Source organism: Lepidochelys kempii, chromosome 11 (assembly GCF_965140265.1).
Source record: "Lepidochelys kempii isolate rLepKem1 chromosome 11, rLepKem1.hap2, whole genome shotgun sequence".
In the NCBI taxonomy this organism is placed as follows: domain Eukaryota; kingdom Metazoa; phylum Chordata; order Testudines; family Cheloniidae; genus Lepidochelys; species Lepidochelys kempii.
The window spans coordinates 59,809,746-59,833,097 of NC_133266.1; the positions used below are offsets into that span (position 1 = coordinate 59,809,746).

The 23,352-nt window shown below is 44.9% G+C and overlaps 1 protein-coding gene across 2 annotated transcripts in view; it reads left to right on the forward strand.

The window, feature by feature from the left end:
• KIAA2012 (KIAA2012 ortholog) overlaps positions 1–23,352 on the forward strand; it is a 104,576-nt gene that overhangs the window by 5,337 nt on the left and 75,887 nt on the right. Inside the window, exons 2-4 of one of the 2 annotated variants that reach the window (XM_073306438.1) lie at positions 108–392; positions 14,886–15,048; positions 20,815–20,982. In XM_073306438.1, coding sequence (XP_073162539.1) covers positions 108–392; positions 14,886–15,048; positions 20,815–20,982 — 616 coding nt within the window. The remainder of the gene's footprint in view (positions 1–107; positions 393–14,885; positions 15,049–20,814; positions 20,983–23,352) is intronic. The other variant, XM_073306440.1, reaches the window with a different exon arrangement.

The window sequence follows — 23,352 nt, forward strand, 5'->3', positions numbered from 1 at the left end:
ATTTCCTGTGTATCTGGTAAGCCACATACTCTCAACCCCAGGCTGAGAAAGATTATTTCCCCCCCACCACCAAAGTCTATCCTATCTTTTGATTTTTTCCATGCTAGGATTATCTGAACTGGAAGTCTCATGAAGGTTATTGCCATGTCAGCAGATTCCTGAATGAGAGGCAGTTTATGAAGGGCTGCTGGGGTTTGTATCTTCCTAAAACCTACAGCACAAAAACTGGTGCGCTGGTTCTCTACTCTGAAGATTTAGCACAGCCATCATGGAAACAAAGAGGAGGGAGGAGTGGCCAGCAAGGCCTCAGACACAGAAGGAATAAGCTACAGATTGAACTGCACACGCTCCAAGATTTGACAAGAGCCATTTTGGCATATGGAGGCAGACAGGTAAGAGCACACAGGATGGTTCTTTCGCTACCAGAATTGAGACTACATGAGATCCCTTAAAATGCTAATCCTGCTTTTCTAGATTAACACCTTGGGATTCCAGGAGTCCTGATAATGTATTTTTTTACTGAAGAAAGCAAGCTCCTAATAGGATAAAACTGGATTCTGTGTTCAAGCAAACACACAAGCAACATCTTGTTCTTCTCCTCTTCCCTTTAAGCACTCTCTGGTATATTTACATATGGGTTTCAATTTTACATGCTCCAGTTTTAGGGGCTTAAAAGGGGTTTAAGTGATCACTAGGCCTTGTGTGGGCCCTCTATACAGGGTGAATCTCACCCTTCTGTAACTCAGTACAGAAGGCAGCGGTAGCCCTTTCCCTACAGCCAACTTGGGGTGAAATCCTGGCTCCATTAAAGTCAACTGGAGTTTTGCCATTGGACTTCAATGGAGACAGGATTTCACTCCTGGGGTTGGTCCCAAACAGCCTTGGTGAGGGTCAAGTCTCCCCTGTTTACATAAAAGTGGGAAAATTTTCATGCTAAAATGACATTTTTCATCCTTGACCTCAAAAAGGAGGTGTTGCTCATCTGTCAGCCAACCATTCTCATGCCACATGATCATAATCACATAAACTCTTATGTTTCGCAAGCTATGGTATACATCTCAAACAATTACATTATATTATTTTACACTCTACTTGTGAACATCACTAAGCTCCCCCCATACCAATGACATGATTCTTTCTATGTTGTAGTAACTAAAACCCTACTTCAAAGGGGAAGACATGGAGTGAGATTTTTAAGAAGACAAAGACATAGTATCTAACCACAACAAAACACATGATGGTGCGAGGTACCATATAGTTATTACTGCCACTTGTCTGGGAAGACTTGCACAACTTTATCTTGGCTCCACTGCTTATGAAGTAATGAGCTCATCCCAGATTTGTAGCAATTTTTTTTACAATATCCCTCATCACCACATATTCCATATATATATATATTATATATACACACAATAATCTGTATATGGAGAGATGTCTGTGTATGACAGTAAGTCCTCAAATTTAATTCACATCTGATGTACTACTTTGCTGATGACACAGCTTCCTAGTAAGTGAAAGTGAATATAAAACATCAGGGATCTTCACCCAACATCATGTAGTCTCATACTCACTGTCAAATACATATATATCATCTAATCATCATTATAAGAAGAGTCAGAGCTGACTAAATGTTTTAAGAGACAAGCCCATGCAGTGGTTGTCTCTGTCATATATTCTGCTATAAAGATCAGTGCCAGAGACTGAAAGTTTCATACTTGGGGTTAGATTGTGTCCGTGGGCACCCAAGGCATGGATAGTGAAGGCAAAAAGAGCCTGTCCTCCACAGCTGTGCCCCGGCTCAGGGACCGTCACTATCCTGGTCAGTGCACTGGCATGAGACATGAACTATGACTCTATTACATGGTTGCCCACTTTATACATGCTGGGCCAGATCCTCAGCTGTGCCAGAGCAGCATCTGGTAGCTGTGAGGGTTCTATGAAAATATGACTTTGTGCCACCTTTGTGGTTCCCTGATCCTGGGGTCACCAGAGGACTGCTCAGCCCCAGCATAACTTAATGCAGGTTGGGGCTCCTGCAAGTTGCACTTGGCTGCCTATGGCCCCAAGGGGCCATTCTAACAGCTAAAAACTGCTGGAGTGAAGGGGCACTCTAGCCATGGCCTCTTTTCCCTGCCCATTCCCATTAAACCCTAGTCTGGCTCTATACCATTAGGGCCTTCCCCTCTAGTGAGAATCCTCAGGAGGCCTATTAAACTGGCTTTTTAGCCCCTTTCTGCTACTGGGTGCAAACGGGCCAGGGTGGGGCCAGGGCTCTGGTTCACAGTGTCTTGATAGTTCACGATTCGTTTAATAAAGTGCAAGCAAGCTGCAGAAGTGCATTTTTAGGGAGAGAGGAATGATGTGTTGGTGGAGGCTTGTTGAATAGATTTTGGAAGGGTGCCCTGAGTGTCAGAGATGGTGGGGAGGAAGAAGAAGAGACAGCACCTTGCAGAGCCAGTTCTATACATTCTGACTACCATCAGTAATAACAGCACAGAATCCAGCCTTCACAACAGCTAGCACAAAGTTAGGCCTGATGTTAAGAAGTGTTGAGTGCTCACTTCTCCCTCGAAAGTCAATGGGAGCTGCAGGTATTCAGCACTTCTGAAAAATCAGGCTCTGATTAGTAAATATTTCCTGCAAAACAGCATCAGAAGGCAGCATTTAATCCTTAGTTGGGAAATGAAATACTTAAGAGAACTGCTTCTCCAGGAAGACTATGTCTCTGCATTTCCCTAGCCAGTGTGTCAGACCCAGTCTCCTCAAGTTCTTCTTCTGATCCCTTTTCTCCCTGATTTTCAGTCTACCCACAGATGTATTTAGTTTTGTTTTACAATAACTTGTACGTTTTAATAACATGAACTTAGTGCTAATGGAAAGGTGGCAATTGGACAGCACTGAAAAACGTCATTCTCTGTAAAAAGAAAAGGAGTACTTGTGGCACCTTAGAGACTAACAAATTTATTTGAGCATAAAAGCTTTCGTGGGCTACAGCCCACTTCATCGGCTGCATAGAATGAAACATATAGTAAGAAGATACATATATATACATACAGAGAAGGTGGAAGTTGCCATACAAACTGTAAGAGGCTAATTAATTAAGATGAGCTATTATCAACAGGAGAAAAAAACTTTTGTAGTGATAATCAAGATGGCCCATTTAAACAGTTGACAAGAAGGTGCGAGGATACTTAACATGTGGAAATAGATTCAATATTTGTAATGGCCCAGCCACTCCCAGTCTCTATTCAAACCCAAGTTAATGGTATCTAGTTTGCATATTAATTCAAGCTCAGCAGTTTCTCGTTGGAGTCTGTTTTTGAAACTTTCCTGTTGCAAAATTGCCACCCTTAAGTCTTTTACTGAGTGGCCAGAGAGGTTGAAGTGTTCTCCTACCAGTTTTTGAATGTTATGATTCCTGATGTCAGATTTGTGTCCATTTATTCTTTTGTGTAGAGACTGTCTGGTTTGGCCAATGTACATGGCAGAGGGGCATTGCTGGCACATGATGGCATATATCACATTGGTAGATGTGCAGGTGAACGAGCCCCCTGATGGCGGGGCTAATGTGATTAGGTCCTTTGATGGTGTCACTTGAATAAATATGTTCTGTGGTGACCTAGAATCCTACTTTTGACATCTCCGACTCAAAGAATATTTCCAACATACCTCTGAACAACATACTAACCCACAGAATTCTTCCTACCAACACTACAAAAAGAAGGATTCTGCATGGACTCCTCATGAAGGTCGAAACAACAGACTGGACTTCTACATAGATTGCTTCAATCGACGTGCACTGGCTGAAATTGTGGAAAAGCAGCATCACTTGCCCCATAACCTCAGCCGTGCTGAACACAACACCATCAACAGCTTCAGGGACAACTCAGACATCATAATCAAAAAGGCTGACAAAGGAAGTGCTGTTGTCATCATGAATACATTGGAATATGAACAAGAGGCTGCTAGGCAGCTCTCTAACTCCAGATTCTACAGGCCATTATCCTCTGATCCCACTGAGGATTACCAAAAGAAACTACACCATCTCCTCAAGAAACTCCCTGAAAAAGAACAGGAACATATCTGTGCAGACACATGCCTAGAACCCCAACCGGGGTATTCTATTTGCTACCCAAGATCTATAAACCTGGAAATTCTGGATGCCCCATCATCTCAGGCATTGGCACCCTGACAGCAGGATTGTCTAGCTATGTAGACTCTCTCCTCAGGCCCTACTCTACCAGCACTCCCAGCTATCTTCGAGACACCACTGACTTTCTGAGGAAACTACAATCCTTTGATGATCTTCCAGAAAACACCATCCTGGCCACTATGGATGTAGAAGCCCTCTACACCAATATTCCACAAAAAGTTGGACTACAAGTCATCAGGAACAGTATCCCCGATAATGTCATGGCAAACCTGGTGGCTGACCTTTGTGACTTTGTCCTCACCCACAACTATTTCACATTTGTGGACAATATATACCTTCAAGTCAGTGGCACTGCTATGGGTACCCGCATGGCCCCACAGTACGCCAACATTTTTATGGCTGACTTAGAACAATGCTTCCTTAGCTCTCGTCCCCTAATGCCCCTGCTCTACTTGCGCTACATTGATGACATCGTCATCATCTGGACCCATGGAAAAGAAGCCCTTGAGGAATTCCACCATGATTTCAACAATTTCCATCCCACCATCAACCTCAGCCTAGACCAATCCACACAAGCGGTCCATTTCCTGGACACTACTATGCTAATAAGCAATGGTCACATAAACACTACCCTGTACCGGAAACCTACTGACCGCTATACTTACCTACATGCCTCCAGCTTCCATCCAGGACACACCACATGATCCATTGTCTACAGCCAAGCTAAGATACAACTGCATTTGCTCCAATCCCTCAGACAGAGACAAACATCTACAAGATCCCTATCAAGCGTTCTTACAACTACAATATTCACCTGCTGAAGTGAAAAAACAGATTGACAGAGCCAGAAGAGTACCCAGAAGTCACCTACTACAGGACAGGCCCAATAAAGAAAATAACAGAATGCCACTAGCTGTCACCTTCAGCCCCCAACTAAAACCTCTCCAGCGCATCATCAAAGATTTACAACCTATCCTGAAAAATGATCCCTCACTCTCACAGATCTTGGGAGACAGACCAGTCCTTGCTTATAGACAGCCCCCCAACCTGAAGCAAATACTCTCCAGCAACCACACACCACACAACAAAAACACTAACCCAGGAACCTATCCTTGCAACAAAGCCCGATGCCAACTCTGTCCACATACTTATTCAAGTGACAGCATCATAGGACCTAATCACATTAGCCCCGCCATCAGGGGACTCGTTCACCTGCACATCTACCAATGTGATATATGCCATCATGTGCCAGCAATGCGCCTCTGCCATGTACATTGGCCAAACCGGACAGTCTCTACGCAAAAGAATAAATGACATCAGGAATCATAACATTCAAAAACTGGTAGGAGAACACGTCAGCCTCTCTGGCCACTCAGTAAAAGACTTAAGGGTGGCAATTTTGCAACAGAAAAGCTTCAAAAACAGACTCCAACAAGAAACTGCTGAGCTTGAATTAATATGCAAACTAGATACCATTAACTTGGGTTTGAATAGAGACTGGGAGTGGCTGGGTCATTACACATATTGAATCTATTTCCCCATGTTAAGTTTCCTCACACCTTCTTGTCAACTGTCTAAATGGGCCATCTTGATCATCACTACAAAAGTTTTTTTCTCCTGCTGATAATAGCTCATCTTAATTAATTAGCCTCTTACAGTTTGTATGGCAACTTCCACCTTCTCTGTATGTATATATATGTATCTTCTTACTATATGTTCCATTCTATGCAGCCGACGAAGTGGGCTGTAGCCCACGAAAGCTTATGCTCTAATAAATTTGTTGGTCTCTAAGGTGCCACAAGTACTCCTGTACTTTTTGCGGCTGCTCTGAAACCTGCCATTTTAAAATGAGTGTGTATAGGCCATGCATCAGGGGCCAGAGCCTTGTCTACAGCCTTTCTGTGCCTACAGCCTACCCTTACCATTGATTATTGTTTGTATTAGGTAGCACCTAGAAGCCCCAACCAAAATCAGAGCCAGCCCTGCCAGGCACTGTACAAACACAGACTGAGACAGTCTCTTCCCCCAAAAGCTTACAGTCTAAACAGTCAAGACAGAGAGAAAGGAAGTGTCTTTGTCATTTTATACAGATGAGGAACAGATGGCCCAGAAAGGCCAAGTGGCTTGCCCAAGGTCACACAGGGAGTCAGTGGCAGAGCTGGGCATTAAACCCAGCCCTCCTGAGTCCCAATTCAGTCCCTTAAGCACAAATCCAATCTTTCCCTCCACTTTATAGCCAGAGTCACGCCAGCAGCTCAGGAGGAAGCAGGAGGGAACTCACAGAAGTTCTAGTATCATTTGTGGCAATCCAGGTGCCTCTATCCCCAACAAACACCAACTCAGGAATTCTCCCAAAATTCTGGGGAACCCATGGCCACTGGCTTTGTAGACCCCAACAAGCACCTCATGGCAGTTGTGGTGAGGATAGTCATGAACAGGAAAGATCACTGCCACTAACCTTCCAGCCAAGAGATTTTCATGGTTAGAACAGCTAGAAACTTCTCTGTTGCAAAATTAAATCTGCAATTATTAGCCTTGCCATTTAAAGGATCTCCTGCTCCTGCTCCTGCTCCCCATCCTCTTCCACAAAAAACGTCAACGCCGGGGCTTGCAGGCTAGCTCTGGAGAGAGTAGTGTTTAGTGTTCACTCTTATTCCAAGCTTGAACTCTCTGCTGTGTCTGTCAACAATTATGCAAATGATCTACTGTACACTAGGAACTGGACCAAGAACACTAATTCATTTCACACCCATATCTGAATAGACATCAGTTAGTAGCAACTTTCAGTCACTATCTTTCTGACCCAGATTCGAACCAGCAACCTACATGTGGGGAGATCCAGATCCCATTTACCAATATCATGACTACCATCCAGTCCCTATTACATTCTATTTTAAATCTATAGCTACCATAAATATTCTACAAATGTGTGCAGCCATTCCAATGTTAATGTAATTGTAATGTATAAATAGAGAAAAAAGTGAAGACTCCAAATTATTAATCACATTTTGCAAAAAATGTTTAGTTGCTTCAATAGTTGCCTCATGGACATCTAGAGGGTTGTTTGTTTGTTTTTTTTTGACAAATCTTGCTTTATTAACTATCTGAATTGCAGTAGCATTTAGAAACCGTATTCCCATTGTAAAGGAATTGTACAAACACACGATAAAAAGATAGTCTCTGACCCCGCAAAGACTGTATGCTCTTATAATCTCGTTTTATATAACATGTATTTATGAAATTATTTTCATTATATGCAACACATACACACATAGTCTCTAAAAAGCCAAATGCCAAAGCTTAATAACTTAAGTAAGCAAAACTTTAGGAGACACCTCAAATACTTCAGCTCTACTGCAGTAGCAAAGTGTAAATAGTAAGAACAATTATTTAAACAATTTGTCTGATTAAAATATTAAAATGATCTCAGAAACAAAGAATTCTGTACAAAATACGTTCAGAACCCTGGAAATAATCCCAAGTAATGACCCTCCCAATCCCAAATTTACAGTTAAAATATTAATCCAACTTCTCTGTTTATGATATGAGAATTTAACTTTAGATATAAGAGTGCATACTGATGACCCCAATTAAATATTTGGAAAAGTCCCAGGAAATTCAACCATGCATATTCATAAATGAACATTTTGCACACTCCTAATTATGGGACTGTTTGTTTTTTTTTAATTACTTCAGTAGCAGCATTTATGTCAGAAGAGCAGCCCTATCTTAGCTCCATCACATCAGAGTGAAGCTATCCTTTAGGGATCAAAAGCGAGCTCTTTAAAAAAGACAGCCTTCAATACATCTTCTGAACCAGCATCTGAACTAATGAGGAAGACCTCAGTCCAATCAAGGTAGCTCTTGCCTAATGCATCCAGCATTTTGGAATAGATTAAGCTGGTTGTAATGGTTTGTGATATAGCTTTCCCTTTAAAACCCCTGGGATACCATTAATAAATATTGGCCGTCCCATAAGGAATCCACACTTCTGGAGTCAAGGCAAAACATCTTAAATGAAATCGCTGCCTACTGTGTCATCATGATCTACATCAGTGAAACCAGGCAGGACAGTCAAAGATTAAAAGAAGAGAAAATGAATACTGCTGTGACCAGACACATGAAATCCTATGCTGACTGCCGCAAACAATTAGAATTGAGCAGGGATATTTTCAGGCATTTGCAAATCATGTGGCCACAGGAGGTCCGAGGAAATGAGGTTCAGATCAGCCCATCATGCTATCCTCAGCCATAACAACGCACTATTATTGAAACAGAGTTATGGACCATCCTAGTAGTGAAAATTGCTCATTTTCGTAACCACCCTTGAGACAGATTTAATTTTTTTCTGTTGTAAATTAAGGAGCCAGCCAGTATCTTGTGGTTAATGCTTTGCTCTATAAAAGGGAGACCTGGGTAAAAGCTTTCTGTCACCAAACCAGCAGGAGATAGGAACAGCATGCAGGCCACATGTTCAGTCCCTTTGAGGAAGGGGGCAGCTCATGTCAGTCTGCTACAACCCTTCTGGATAACGTAGGTGTGGTGATGAAGGAGACAGCACTGTTGGACTCCAAAGGAAGGCCCATCCCGCCCTCTTTATTCAGAAGGTAGATCACTAAAAAAGTAGAGTTTGGAAGCAGCGTTTGTGGGTGATGGGTCCTCAGAGCTCTAGGAGCACATGGAGAATTCCTGTGCAAACTGAATTAGGCAGAGCAGGGATTTAAACCTGGATGTCCCACATCCCAGGTGAGTGCCCTCAAGCATCACGTTACTGGCTATTCGGGGGTCTCCCAACTCACATGTTTTCACACAAAGTTTTGGTTTTGATGAACTGGCATTTTCCAACAAAAAACATTTAAGCAAGACATTCTCAACCAGCACTAACTATAACTAGGGCCCTACCAAATTCACGGCCATGAAAACCGGGTCAGAGACCGTGAAATCTGGTCTCCCTCCCCGTGAAATCTGGTCTTTTGTGTGCTTTTACCCTGTACTATACAGATTTCATGGGGGAGACGAGCGTATCTCAAATTGGGGGTCCTGACCCAAAAGGGAATTACAGGGGGGCCACAAGGTTATTTTGGGGATTGTAGTATTGCCACCCTCACTTCTGCGCTGCCTTCAGAGCTGGGTGGCCAGAGAGTGGCAATACCGTGCCATGCCACCCTTACTTCTACATTGCTGCCTGCAGAGCTGGGTGGCTGGAGAGTGGTGGCTACTGCGCATACCATACCAGGCCATCCTTACTTCTGTGCTGCTGGTGGCAGCGGTTCTGCCTTCAGAGCTGGGGTCCTGGCCAGCAGCTGCCGCTCTCAGTAGCAGTACAGAAGTAAGAGTAGCAGTAGCGCAACTTCCCCTACAATAATCTTGTGACCCCCCCATAACACACAACTCCTTTTTGGGTCAGGACCCCTACAGTTACAACACTGTGAAATTTCCAAATGCTACAAGTGAGGTTCTAGCCTGCAAATGCGTGTGGTTTATTTACTCTGGAGGAAGAGCTGTGCAGAGGAGCAGTTTCCAAAAGGGAGTGTTAGACTTGTTTTTCTCTCTCTTTAATTGGAAACTTTTCCTGTGTTCAGTAACAGCTAAGGTTCACATTTTCAACAATTCATACACGCAGGTGCCTCAGTTTCCTGATGCCCAACACAGGACCTGATTTCAACTGGAGTTGTGGGTGAAAGTCAGACTTTAAGTGTATCAAGAAGGGCCTTCAATCTGAGACACTCAAAATGAGTGGACACTTGAAAATTTATGCTTAAATATTTTATTAAGCAAAGCAACTGGGCGCTGCATGAGTCTTCAATACAAAACAGGTCCTATTTGGAAAAAACTCTGGGTAGAAGAAATTTACTGAAGCCAGAAATGCCTACCCAAGTAGTCGATGAGAAAAGTGTAAACGGGCACCTCAGAGCAGAGTGATTACATACAGTAACTGGCTGTGGCACCAAAGAAAATGGACGAGTCTCAACATGCCTGCTGCTATTATGTGAAGCATGGTGGCAATTTTCATTAACAGGGCACTCTGTACATGCTAATAATTCAGCTCAATGGAATCTAAGTCCATTAGAAACTGAAGCTAACTGGCAAATTTTGCTATAGTACTATTAGATGTCAATTCTTCTGAATTAGAACCCAACCCTGCCTCCCTGAAGTTAATGGGAGTTTTAACATAACCTTTAAATGGGAGCAGGATCAAGGTTCTAGTTGTCTCTCCCCTTTCTAGGTTCCTGCCACAGTTTTACGTCTTCCATGTCTGACAGACTGGTTCCTTGCAATTTAGGATTGTCAGGGGACACAAAGCTCTGGGGAGCTCACATGCAAACTTGTCATACCTCAACCCTCCAACACACAAAAATATTTTATGTCTGTGGTGATGCTTTAGAGGAAGCTGAAGATTCCTGTATCCCATAGTTTGGGATAGTTACATTACATCTGCCACACCCGTGAATAGCAGCAACCTATTGTATTTTAATTCCTCCAAGTATCATCCTATATCCTGCGCTCTTAATGCTCTTAATTATGCAGCTGTGGGCCCCTTCAGTCATTTCCCTCTCATGCTGCCCTTCCCCTCTCACCCCGCTCCCAACATTACACTTGCCCTTTGTGGAGTTATTATAATTTCTGTATTTACTTGCTTATTTTACTTTCCATTTCTTTCTTCCAATAGCAAGAACGGTTTTCTTATAAAACCCAAATACTGTATCTTCCCAATGGCTTAACGGGAAAGATACGTATCTGGGTATTTTTAATTTGCCCACCCTAGTGGCATCTGAATGGTAGATTTGTTAAAGCTTTAAAATAAGATTAGAAAACAGTGATTTAGATTACCTTAATGTAGATGATAAATCCATTAAATAATTATATTCTAAAATATATAAACGTGCGTGGAATCCAGCTTTATTTAAGTCAATGGGAGTCTTGCCGTTGACTTCAACGGGGCCAGGATTTCATCCTTAATGTTACTGAGATTAATACGTACAGTAGAACCTCAGAGTTACGAAAGGTCAGGAATGGTGGTTGTTCCTAACTCTGAAATGTTTGTAACTCTGAACAAAACGTTATGGTGGTTCTTTCAAAAGTTTAGAGCTGAACATTGACTTAATACAGCTTTGAAACTTTATTATGCAGAAGAAAAATGCTGTTTTCCCTTTTTCTTTTAGTAGTTTATATTTAACACACTACTGTACTGTAATTGCTTTCTTTATTTCATTTGTCTCTGCTGCTGCCTGACTGTGCACTTCTGCTTCCAAATGCGGTGTGTGGTTGACTGGTCAGTTCTTAACTCTGGCGTTCGTAACTCTGAGGTTCTACCATATCTGTTATAGAACTGCTTTTCTCTCCCAAGTGTGTCACTGAGTTGCTCCTCTGTTTTCAGCACTTTCACTTGCACTCCTGCTGGCTGTGATATGCAGGATCCAAGTCCTTTTAGCGGAAGCAAGAGTGACAGGTCTCCCTTTGGTGGAATGTCTCAATGCTACTCCTAACTAGCCAGAAAAGTTTCTGTAGGGCAGTATGAGCTCCTTCCTTGCCTAATCAGGGACTAAGTGTGATGACCCCTAGGGATTCTGTAGGCCTGCTCTTCACAGTATAATGCTTGCAAGGCACAAAAAGTTCTCAGAATCATTTCCAGGGCATGTCAAGCATCACATTGCAGTGTGGTGTCAAAACACCACAACACAACGTCACGATGTTTGAAAGCAACATAGCTACACTGAGCCATAGCACAAGGACACCGAGTCCCAGCATAAACTTTACAAATATTATGAGAGTGGAGTTTATCCCATCTGACTAGTCTAGATAGGTGCACAACCCAACAAAAGGGAAATAAAAGAGAGAATTAAACCTGGGTTTCCCACATGGCAGCACATAGTACAGGTTGGCAACAAAAATGATTAGGGGACTGGAACACATGAGTTATGAGGAGAGGCTGAGGGAGCTGGGATTGTTTAGCCTGCAGAAGAGAAGAATGAGGGGGGATTTGATAGCTGCTTTCAACTACCTGAAAGGAGGTTCCAAAGAGGATGGCTCTAGACTGTTCTCAATGGTAGCAGATGACAGAACGAGGAGTAATGGTCTCAAGTTGCAGTGGGGGAGGTTTAGATTGGATATTAGGAAAAACTTTTTCACTAAGAGGGTGGTGAAACACTGGAATGCGTTACCTAGGGAGGTGGTAGAATCTCCTTCCTTAGAGGTTTTTAAGGTCAGGCTTGACAAAGCCCTGGCTGGGATGATTTAACTGGGAATTGGTCCTGCTTTGAGCAGGGGGTTGGACTAGATGACCTTCTGGGGTCCCTTCCAACCCTGATATTCTATGATTCTATGATTCTATGATTCTATGGTCTCTGGCCTAAACCCATCAAGATGCTTTTAAACAATCAGTATCTAATTCTATTGAACAGTGTGGTCTCATTTAAATTTAAACTAAGTCTACATTTTGGGACTTTAACAAAGGTATTTGTTTCAAACACTCTTACACTTTGATTTAACTAGATTTGATTGGAAAATAGTTCTTGAAGCCCAGTGAGATGGTTGCATTAATGATATGTGCGCCCTGGCTAAATGTGCTCTTTCCTGCGAATTTTGTACTATGGTGGGAGGACAAAGTACCTGAAAAATTGCCTTAAAAAGAATATTGGCAGTGACTGTGCAGTCAGCTGCTATGGGAATCAGAATAAAGCTGAACTTAAATAAACTAGAATAGCTTTGTATTTGCATTTAAGTTTTCCATAGCTGTATTTGTTTTATTTTTATTTTATTTTGCGCTCAGGAAGCCAATTGTGGAACTGAAATTACCCCCAGAGCTACTCTCCTCTTGGTATTTTCATCAGCCAGCAACTGAAATACCATGAGAAGACCAGATCTTTCATTAATTCAGTTCCATAAATGGCTCCTTGCAACATTAACAAAGACCACAAAAAACACAAATAAATATACATTAGGTTAGAAATGACATTTTAGGTACTTTCTAGTTTTGTATAGATTGCAAATGTAGAAGAATAGCTTTTCTTGCAATATGTTGGTATATGGCACTTGCACTTCCAGTCTCTAGTGAAACCAAGAAGTCAACAGCAGAGCTGGTTGGGAATTTGACAAAACTTTCTCAGGTTCAGAATGAAATTTCTTGGAGAGGATAAGTAGAGAGAAAGAGGAAGACCTTTCCCCACACCACATTAGCTGCTAGCCCAGTGGTTAGGGCACTCATCAGGGATGTCAGAGACCCAGGTTCCCTCCTCTGCCAGATTTGGAGCAGGGACTTGGTCCTAGGTATCCCACATACTAAGCATGTGCCTTAACCACACCAGGGTATACTGTCAGTTTCTCTCTGACCCAATGAATAGTTAATTATTTTTTCAAAGTGGAACAGCATCAAAAGAAAAGACTGAGGCCAGGTCTACACTACCCACTGGATTGGCGAGTAGCGATTGATCTATCAGGGGTCGATTTATCGCATCTAGTCTAGACACGATAAATCGATCCCCGAGTGCTCTCCTGTTGTCTCCTGTACTCCACCACCACGAGAGGCACAAGCGAAGCTGACGAAGGAGCAGCAGCAGTCAACTCACCGCCGTGAAGATGCCACGGTAAGTAGATCTAAGTACGTCAACTTCAGCTACGCTATTCATGTAGCTGAAGTTGCATATCTTAGATCGATCTCCACACACACCCCCCAGTGTAGACCAGGCCTGAGAGAGAGAAAGACTGATTCGATGGGCTTGTCTCCACTACGGGGAGATTGATGCTGCTGCAATCGATGCAGCAGGGGTCGATTTAGCCGGTCTGGTGAAGACCCGCTAAATCGACGACAGAGTGCTCTCCAGTCGACCCCGGTACTCCACCTCTCTGAGAAGAGTAAGGGAAGTCAACCAGAGAGCATCTCCCATCGACGCAGCACAGTGAAGACACTGGGATAAGTCGACCTAAGCTACATCAACTCCAGATACGTTATTCATGTAACTGGAGTAGCATAACTTAGGTCGATTTACCCTGGTAGTGAAGACAAGCCCTAAAGCTCAGTGGTTAGGACACTTACCTGGTTCTCCCACATTTCACGTGAGTGCCATTTCTGTTCCAATATGGAACAGAAACAGATTTCAAAACCTCAATAACTTTCATGAAACAAGTCTTATTTTCTGGCCCAGTCTTGTAGAGAGCTCTGATAAAATTAGAAAGCATCAGAAAGCTAACTAACCTTTTTCAAGCTTCAGCATCTTGTCAGGGTTTGGATTTGGTTGGGAATTTCAGTTAAGGTCCAGATCAATTTTTATTTAATCCACTCTCATTTTCCACATGGGTAGAGAGATTAAAAAAATAAATAAAAATCCATGGCCTGATCCTGCTCTCAATAAAATCAGTTGGAGCACAGCCATAAACATCAAAAGAAGTAGGATTAATTCCCTGATGTCCAGAGTATAACATTTATTTTCTTGACAGATTATCTTTAGCCTTCACTGGTATTTAATTTAAACTGAAGATCTGAATTGTTCCCTTCGGTTTTTTGGGGGCAATTTTCAGACTCGCACTCCCAACCTGTTTGCTTTAAACTCACCATCATGTGATTTCCCCATCATAGTCTACTGTCTTGAGATGCCTTTTCTACTACGCCTGCAGGCAACTTCAGGGTTTTTTCCCCTGAGTTATTGATTAGAATCTGTTAACATCAACTCACCAGCTGCAGGGAGAAACAAAATTTAAAGCGACTGAAGTCTTGCCATGCATATTATTTCTGCAGAAGAATCAGAAAGGGACAGCTTGGCAGCCACACCTCCATTTCCTGAAAAAGTCGGATAACCAGATTGACCGACAGATTCGCCCAGGCTATTCAGCCAAGAGGTACCTCTTCAGACTCTCTCAGACCTGGGATCCTAGCATTATATACAGGCTCCAGTGTGCAGGTCAGTAGAACCTAAAGTTAAGCAAGGTTAGTGCAAATATTTCTAAGCTAACATTTGGGGACTGAGTAAATTAAATTAATTGTGTGTAGCAAGTACAATTAAAAGACCAAGCTATTTCTTGCTGATAAACAGAAAGAATAGACTTTATCTCTAGATGCTGTGATGGGGCAAGGCCAGATAGCTATAGAAAAGTAGTGGGAGATAGATATATTAGCTCCAGGCTAAACAAATCCCTGGTATCAGGATAAGTGAAATGGCAGCTGCTCCAGGTCATTTAAGAACTTTCCAGAAGGCAGGGAGAATGCTAGGTTGATTGGGACACCTGAAGCCAATCAGGGGCTGGCTGAAACTAGTTAAAAGCCTCCCAGTTAGTCAGGTGGGTGTGCACGTCCGGAGCTGTGGGAGGAAGTTGTGCTGTTGGAGAGTCTGAGTAGTACACACCGTATCAGGCACAAGGAAGGAGGCCCTGTGGTAAGGGTGAAGTGGAGCTTGAGGAAGTGAGGGCTGCTGTGAGGGAAGTAGCCCAGGGAATTGTACATGTCATGTTTCTAAAAAGTCAGCTACCATAGTTGATACTATTAGGGTTCCTGGGCTGGAGCCCGGAGTAGAGGGTGGGCCTGGGCTCCCCCACCCCTTTGCCCCCTGATTAATCACTGAGACTGGGAGACAACAGAGACTGTGCAAGGAAGGATAACTTCTCCTCACCTCCCTCACTGGCTTATGATGAAAATGGCTCAGTAGACTGACCCTTGTCTCTAGAGAGAGAAGGGTTACATGGAGGGTCACAGTGAGCCTCTGAGACTAGCGAAATACACCAGGAAACACGGGACCCACGGAGGCAAGGACAGAGCTTTGTCACAACTGGTGTCAGAAGTGGGACTTCATTCACAGCGTGGCGGAAGAAAGAGTGTTTTGTTTTGTTTTTTTTAAAAAGTGCACTGGGGTTTTGGATTTTTTTTTTTGTTTTGGTTTGTTTGCTTTGTACCACAATGGAGGAGGTGGTAAGAGCTCTGGTACAAGCCACGGCAGCCCAGCAGGAGGCCACTCGGGTTCATGCAATGGCACAACAGGAGTCTATGCGGCTACAGCAGGAAACCAATCAATTATTGATGAGCCAGGCGACCCAAGATCGTGCCCTCTTGAGAGAGGTGGTGGACCTGCTGAAGATCCTCACCACCCAGGCCTGGGGGTCCGATGGGACGCAAATCCTGAGGGCCACTGGTTGTCTTCCAAAGATGACGTCAGGAGATGATGTAGAGGCATATCTCCTCTCATTTGAAAGGACTGCTCAGCGTGAGGTGTGGCCCCTGGAGCAGTGGGCCAGCATTCTCGCCCCCTTTTTGTGTGGAGAGGCCCAGAAGGCCTACTTTGACTTGCCTGCCACAGATGCCACTGACTATACCCATCTGAAGGTAGAGATCCTAGCACGATCAGGGGTAATGGCAGCAGTAAGGGCCCAGAGGTTCCATGAGTGGAAATACCAGGAGAACAAACCCCCGAGGTCCCAGCTATTTGATCTCATAAACCTCTCATGGAAGTGGTTACAGCCCAAGGTGTGCAGGCCAGAGGAGATTTTGGAGACCCTGGTCATAGACCATTACATGCGGGGACTGCCTCCAGATCTCCGCATATGGGTAGGCCAGAATGATCCATCCACGTACGATGAGATGATCACGCTGATAGAAAGACAGATGACAGCCGGGAACTGATCCGACTACTCAAGGAAGGCCCCTTTCGAAGCAAGCACCCGACCCCAACCCTGGAAGGTTGGGCAGCCAAACCCCCGGGGAGTCCTAGGTGGAAGAAGTGGGAAGCCAAAAACCAGCGGGGACCCCAGAAGGAAGGGATTGGCCTGAGTGGGGGGAACCCCGGGACTAAACCCCCTAGCCCCCAGGATAGGGGAGTGATTAAAAGCAATTTTCGATGTTATGCACATGGGGAGTGCGGACACATAGCAGCACAGTGTCCCAGCACCGAGGAGCCTATGCAATGCAACTTGGGGGATTGGGAGGTCCCATGCTCCCTTATCTACCTCGCGGGGGTCGCATGAGCCCCGCATAATTACACCAGGCCAGTGAGGATAAATGGAGCACAGACTACAGCGCTTGTGGACTCTGGGAGTGCTATCACCCTCATATCGGGTAAGCTGGTAAAAAGTAGTCAGCTGCTACAAGCCAAACGTGTAGCAGTGACGTGCATGCATGGGGCTGTGAGCCATTACCCCACCATCCCAATGGAGACAGAGGTTCAGGGAAACCCCATGGAGGTGACCATGGGCGTAGTTCCTAAACTCCCATATCCTGTAGTCATTGGGAGGGACTATCCAGGGTTTGATAATTTCCTCCCCCCAGAGAGGCTGGAGGGACGTGGGGACCCTGAGGACAGCGACTCGTCACCGGGGGAATGTCAACACCCGATGTTCGCTGAGATTTCTCAGGATCTGTTCTCAGCCTCCCAAAAGACCCAGAAGACAGAAAAAGAGAGGAAGGTCGCAAAGGCCTTGGGAACCCAGATCCTGACCCAGGCCAGAAGACCTCCCTAGTAGGCAGATGGATGCAAGCAGCCAACAGAGAAACTTCCACCACAGAAGGTGAGCCAGAGGCTGCCCCCAGCCATGACGGCAGCGAGCCATTGGAAGAAGCAGAAGTCGGCCTCTGAGAGCTTGGGCAGGTTAGTCCCGGGAGAGATACTTTTGGGCGGGACCAGGCGGAGGACCCCAGATATGATAATACCAGGAAAGAGGTGGCCGAGATCGATGGGATACCTGTGGATGGGAAGGTCCAGGGTTCCGGACCTTACTTTATAGTGAAGAAAGATCTCCTGTACCGTGTGGTGCAAATGCAGGAGCAAGAGATACAACAACTTCTGGTGCCACGAAAACATCAAAAAGCCATATTGAGTCTCGCCCACAGTCACCTGTTTGGAGGACACCTAGAGGTAGAGAAAACCCAGGCACAGATCCTGCAGAGGTTCTTCTAGCCAGGAGTACACGAAGATGTCCGGCGATACTGCACCTCTTGTCCGGAGTGTCAGTTACATAGCCCTCGCCCGCACTTGCGGGCTCCTTTGATACCTCTTCCAATAATAGAGGTTCCTTTTGAATGGATAGCCATGGATCTGTTAGGGCCCCTAGAGAAGACAGCTCGGGGCCACCAACATGTGCTTGTTGTACTGGACTATGCAACCCAGTACCCGGAAGCTGTTCCCCAATGCAACACAGCTTCCCAGACAATAGATAAGGAGCTAGTACAGATCTTTGCCCGGGTTGGGCTACCCAAGGAGATATTGACTGATCAAGGACACCTTTCATGTCCAAGTTGATGAAAGATCTCTGTTCATTGATCCATGTACAAGCACTACGGACCTCTGTATACCACCCGCAAACAGATGGCCTGGTGGAAAGGTTCAATAGGACCCTCAAGGCTATGATCAGGAAAGTGGTGAGCAGGGATGGGAAAGATTGGGATACCCTATTGCCTTACCTCATATTCGCCATCTGGGAGGTTCCGCAAGCCTCCACGGGTTTCTCTCCATTTGAACTACTATATGGGCGCCACCTTCAGGGTATATTGGATATAGCCAGAGAAGCCTGGGAAGAGGAGCCAAATCCCAGAAGGAACATAGTTGAGCATGTACTGCAGATGAGAGATTGGATAGCCCGACTTCCGCCCACTGTATGGGAACACTTGGAGAGAGCACAGGAGACCCAACGAACCCATTATAACCACCAAGTGAAGCTTTGACAGTTCCAACCAGGGGATCGGATGATGGTACTGGTGCCCACAGCAGAAAGTAAACTGTTGGCCCAGTGGCAGGGACCCTATGAAGTAATCGAAGCCGTGGGAGAGGTGAACTATAAGGTGTGGCAGCCAGGCAGCCGGAAATCGGAGCAAATTTACCACATCAATCTTCTAAAATCTTGGCACGATCGAGAAGCATGCTTAGTCATGCAGAAGACCCTTCCCCAGGAGGATAACTTACACGAGCAAGTGAGGATATCATCCAACTTGACACCGATCCAAAAGATGGAGGCAGCCGACATGATTAATTGCAACCGAGATGTTCTCTACAAAACCAGGGCGGACAACTGAAACCTATCACCATATCCACATGATCCCTGGAGCCAAAGTAACATTGAGACCCTACCGAATCCCAGCAGCCAAAAGAGAAGAAATCAAGGCCAAAGTAAAGAAAATGTTAGAATTAGGGGTTACTGAAGAATCTTACAGTCAGTGGTCCAATCCAATTGTTCTAGTGCCTAAACCGGACGGTACCATGAGATTCTGTCATGACTTTCGCCGGCTGAGTGAAATATCCCAGTTCGATGCATACCCCGTACCACGCATCGATGAACTGGTTGACTGACTGGGTAGTGCCTGATTCTTGACTACAATGGATCTGACAAAAGGGTACTGACAGATTCCTCTGAACAAAGAAGTTAAAGAAAAGACAGTATTCTCCACCCCGGATGGGCTATTCCAGTACACCGTCCTCCCTTTTGGGCTACATGGGACCCCAGCCACATTCCAGCGCCTCATGGATAAGCTGCTGTGCCCCCATACTAGTTATGCAGCTGCATACCATAGCTGATACTATTAGGGTCCCTGGGCTGGAGCCTGGAGTAGAGGGTGGGCCTGGGCTCCCCACCCCGCACCGCTTTGCCCCCTGATTAATCACTGAGACTGGGAGACAACAGAGACTGTGCAAGGAAGGATAACTTCTCCTCACCTCCCTCACTGGCTTATGATGAAAATGGCTCAGTAGACTGTGACCCTTGTCTCTAGGGAGAGAAGGGTTACGTGGAGGGTCACAGTGAGCCTCTGAGGCTAGCGAAATCCGCCAGGAAACGCGGGACCCACGGAGGCAAGGACAGAGCTTTGTCACAATGCCTAATCCAATTTCCTCTGAAATCAATAGAAAGATGCATAGATTTCAACAAGAGTTGCATTGGACCCCCTTGTTAAGTTTACTTAATGTTTATGAAAGCTACAGTACTGAATACTGAATCTGATATGCTCATAATTTAAATACAAGTGAGATGTAACATGGAAAAGATCCATGTTCTGTACTTACTGATCTGGAGAGTTTGAGAAGGGAAACTTCCACATCTATCAAAACAGAGGTGGGCCCAAGCTGCAAGATCTGTATCTTGAGCCAGACCTAAATTTTCCCCAAATGTGGGGGTGTTGGTTTAGTCCACTATAGCAACAGAGGACAATCACAAAGTTTGGATTTGGATCCAAATGTTACCGGACTTCAGGGGAGTTCAGCTCTGAGGTTTTGGTTTGGGCCAATCTCTAACATTCAGCATCTTCCATAGATGAAGGTTTATTCATGGTCCATATGTATTTTTAATTCTTTAGTCTGTACTCAATTGAATAACCTGCAAACTACAGGTATAGTTTACAGTCTGAGCCAATACACTGTACTAGACACATTCCTGTCAATATCAGAACTAGTTGAAAAAATTGTTTGAAAAATGGAAATAAAAACATGGCCTTATTTAACAAAGTTGAAAATGAAAACGGGGGGGGGGGGAGAAGGAAAGCCAAATTGAAAACTGAAAAATTTAGAAGTTTCACAACCAAAATTGTTGAATAGATAGAAACTCATCCTTTTCAAAACCCATGGAATAAAAATGGCTTCAAAATTTTTCAGTATTTCCCCTTCCTTCCATTTTTCAATTAGGTCTAGCCAACACATGTAACATTCTCTCCTGTCCTATCCCAAGTAACATCTCTTTGCTTTGCAATATATGCTTTCCAGGATATATCAGGGACCCTTTATTACTTCAGGAGAATTCCCTAAACACACGAAATCACAGAATAGGACAACAGGACCTGTCAGCTGCACCCAAAAAATATCACCTCCTGCCTGTGTTCCCATCTTTCTGGGCTGAGCTAAGCCAACACATCCATCCAGGTATAGTAGCAGGTAATTATTTTTTAATAGACAAAAATCCACCCTGGGTAAGATTTAATATTTGATTCAGTGTTTATGCCTGTAGACAGATCATGTGCATAATAAAGTCTTCTTTGAAGGGATGTATTATTACTAAGTTATCATCTTATGAGATAGCTCTCAAAAAGGAAAAATTTCATAGAAAAGGCGTACTTCAAAAATTAGTAAGGGAATGTTTGGGATTAGAACAAAACCTATTGAATCTTTCAGTGAGATCGCCAGATAAGATAAGAGTGAGTAAGCAGTGCAGCTAAGGGCAAGAAACAAGGACCTACATGTACAATCCTCTGTTAAAGTTAAAGGAGTTGTGCACTAATAGTTTACTTCCTTAGGTTTCCACTCTGTGCCACTATTACTGCACCACATCCACAAACTCCGCAAACACAAGAACCCAACATTTCTCTACTTAGTGCTTCCTTCATTTTACAGTACAAGTAGAAAAGCGCCGTGATATTGCTCTTTCTTCCATAACACTGTCTCTAAGGTTATCTGTGATCCTGCTGGCACCACTCTGAGACATTACCAATGCCTCCAAAACTTATGTAGGTCTGATCCCAAGAGGCAGTATAGTGCCCTCAACTCCCATTGCAGGCAGTGGGGGCTGAGAACCTCAGCACGTCACGGGAGGTGCTGAGAACATTTCAAGGGTAGCCCTGGACTCTGCCTCTCATGTACTGGCCCAGCCATTCCCTGGTTTGTGCACAATGGTCACCCTCAGCTCTGGAGCCCGGGCTGACAATTCCATAAATGTAAACATCTTTTTGTAAAAAGCGGATTTTTGAAGGGAATGTGGTGCTTCAAAAGGATGCATGCACCAAGAACGGAGTGCTGCGTTTATCCACAGGAACAGCGTGAGCAGCAGCAGAGCAAGCTTCGCCACACACCTGGCAGGGACATTTGGTTGTGTGGCTACTTGTCCACTGGGAACTGGACTACCAAGTCATTTTACATAGGTGACTGGACAGCCCTCAGACAGTAAGGACTCATCACTGAACGGTCTGGATTCAAACCCAGTGACCTAGGTGAAGAGCTCTGTATCCCATTGCCAGCCTTCCCAACTCTCCGTGATTCATTGCTGCCTCTCCTTTGCCATGGCAGTTCCTGCTACTCCAGTACACATGTTCATACATCTATTTCCAAGTCGTGTCAACAGCCAAAAGCGTCTTTTCTCATGCACACCTGGGAAGGCAGCTGTGACCATTTCATTCTGATGTGGACCTTGCCTCAGTTACCCACTGCCTTTGCAATAATCCCATCTGCAGGTCACAATCGGTGTGTTTACACTGCAGCTGGGAGTAACCCTCCCAGCTCAGGCAGACAGATTCACACTAGCGGGGCTTGAGTTAGCACACTAAAAATGGAGACATGGCTGAACCAGTGGAGGCTCAGGGCTAGGTACCCGAGCTAGACCCAGGAGGTTGAACAGGTCTGAGCTCAGGGGGCCAGCCCAAGCCTCTGCTGGTGCAGCAACACCCACACAGCTATTCGGAACGTGCTAGCTCGACCCCTGCTAGCACAAGTCTGTCTACCCAGGCTGGGAGACATGCTCCCTGCTGCAGTGTAGACATACTGTACCTACTGACCTCTACATGGGGGCTATCCATGAAGATCACTCAAGAACCACACAGCTGGTTCCAAATACAGCTAGCTGCCTGCCTGCCTGGGGAGTTTAGCTGCAGCGAGCATATTATACCAAGAGCCATGCCCTGGCCTCTGCTCCAGCAATATAAAACATCTACATAGCTGCTGGTCCTGTACCATCTCTCTACCTAGTCCCCAGAACAGGAGGTATAAATGGGGCACCGATATACCTTGGTGATTCCTGACGGCCAGAGTGAACCCTTGGGGCTGTGGGCAGCTGGGCACAGGTTTGATACAGGTTTGGGCCAGGATCTAGGCCCAGTTCTCCAATGACTGCACTGATTTCCTGTGTGTTTCCACTACAAAAATAGGTCAGTGTCAGAAGCCACTATAGATCGATCGAATTCCCCCTCAAAAAAGCCACACAAGAGGCAGCTGGGAGAGAGGGGGAATTGTCACAGGTCCCCGTGCTGTGTTACCCTCTAATTGTTTCCCAGGGGTAGGCAGGAGTTCATTTAGCCCCCACAAACTGGGGGGATCTGCTGCAGGCCCTGTGGTTTCACTTTGCTTCCCAGTCCCCTGCTGCTATCTCTACACAACTCTAGGCTTAGACAGTTACTGCTCCTGGAGCCTCCCTTTAATGAGGTGAGGTTTTCGCTACATGGTAAGAGTTCTCCTCAGAAAAGTTATACTGTACAGCTTCAGGCTGCATGAACTCTGAGTGGATTCCCCCTGGGGTTGGGGGAAGGAGAGAAATGGCAT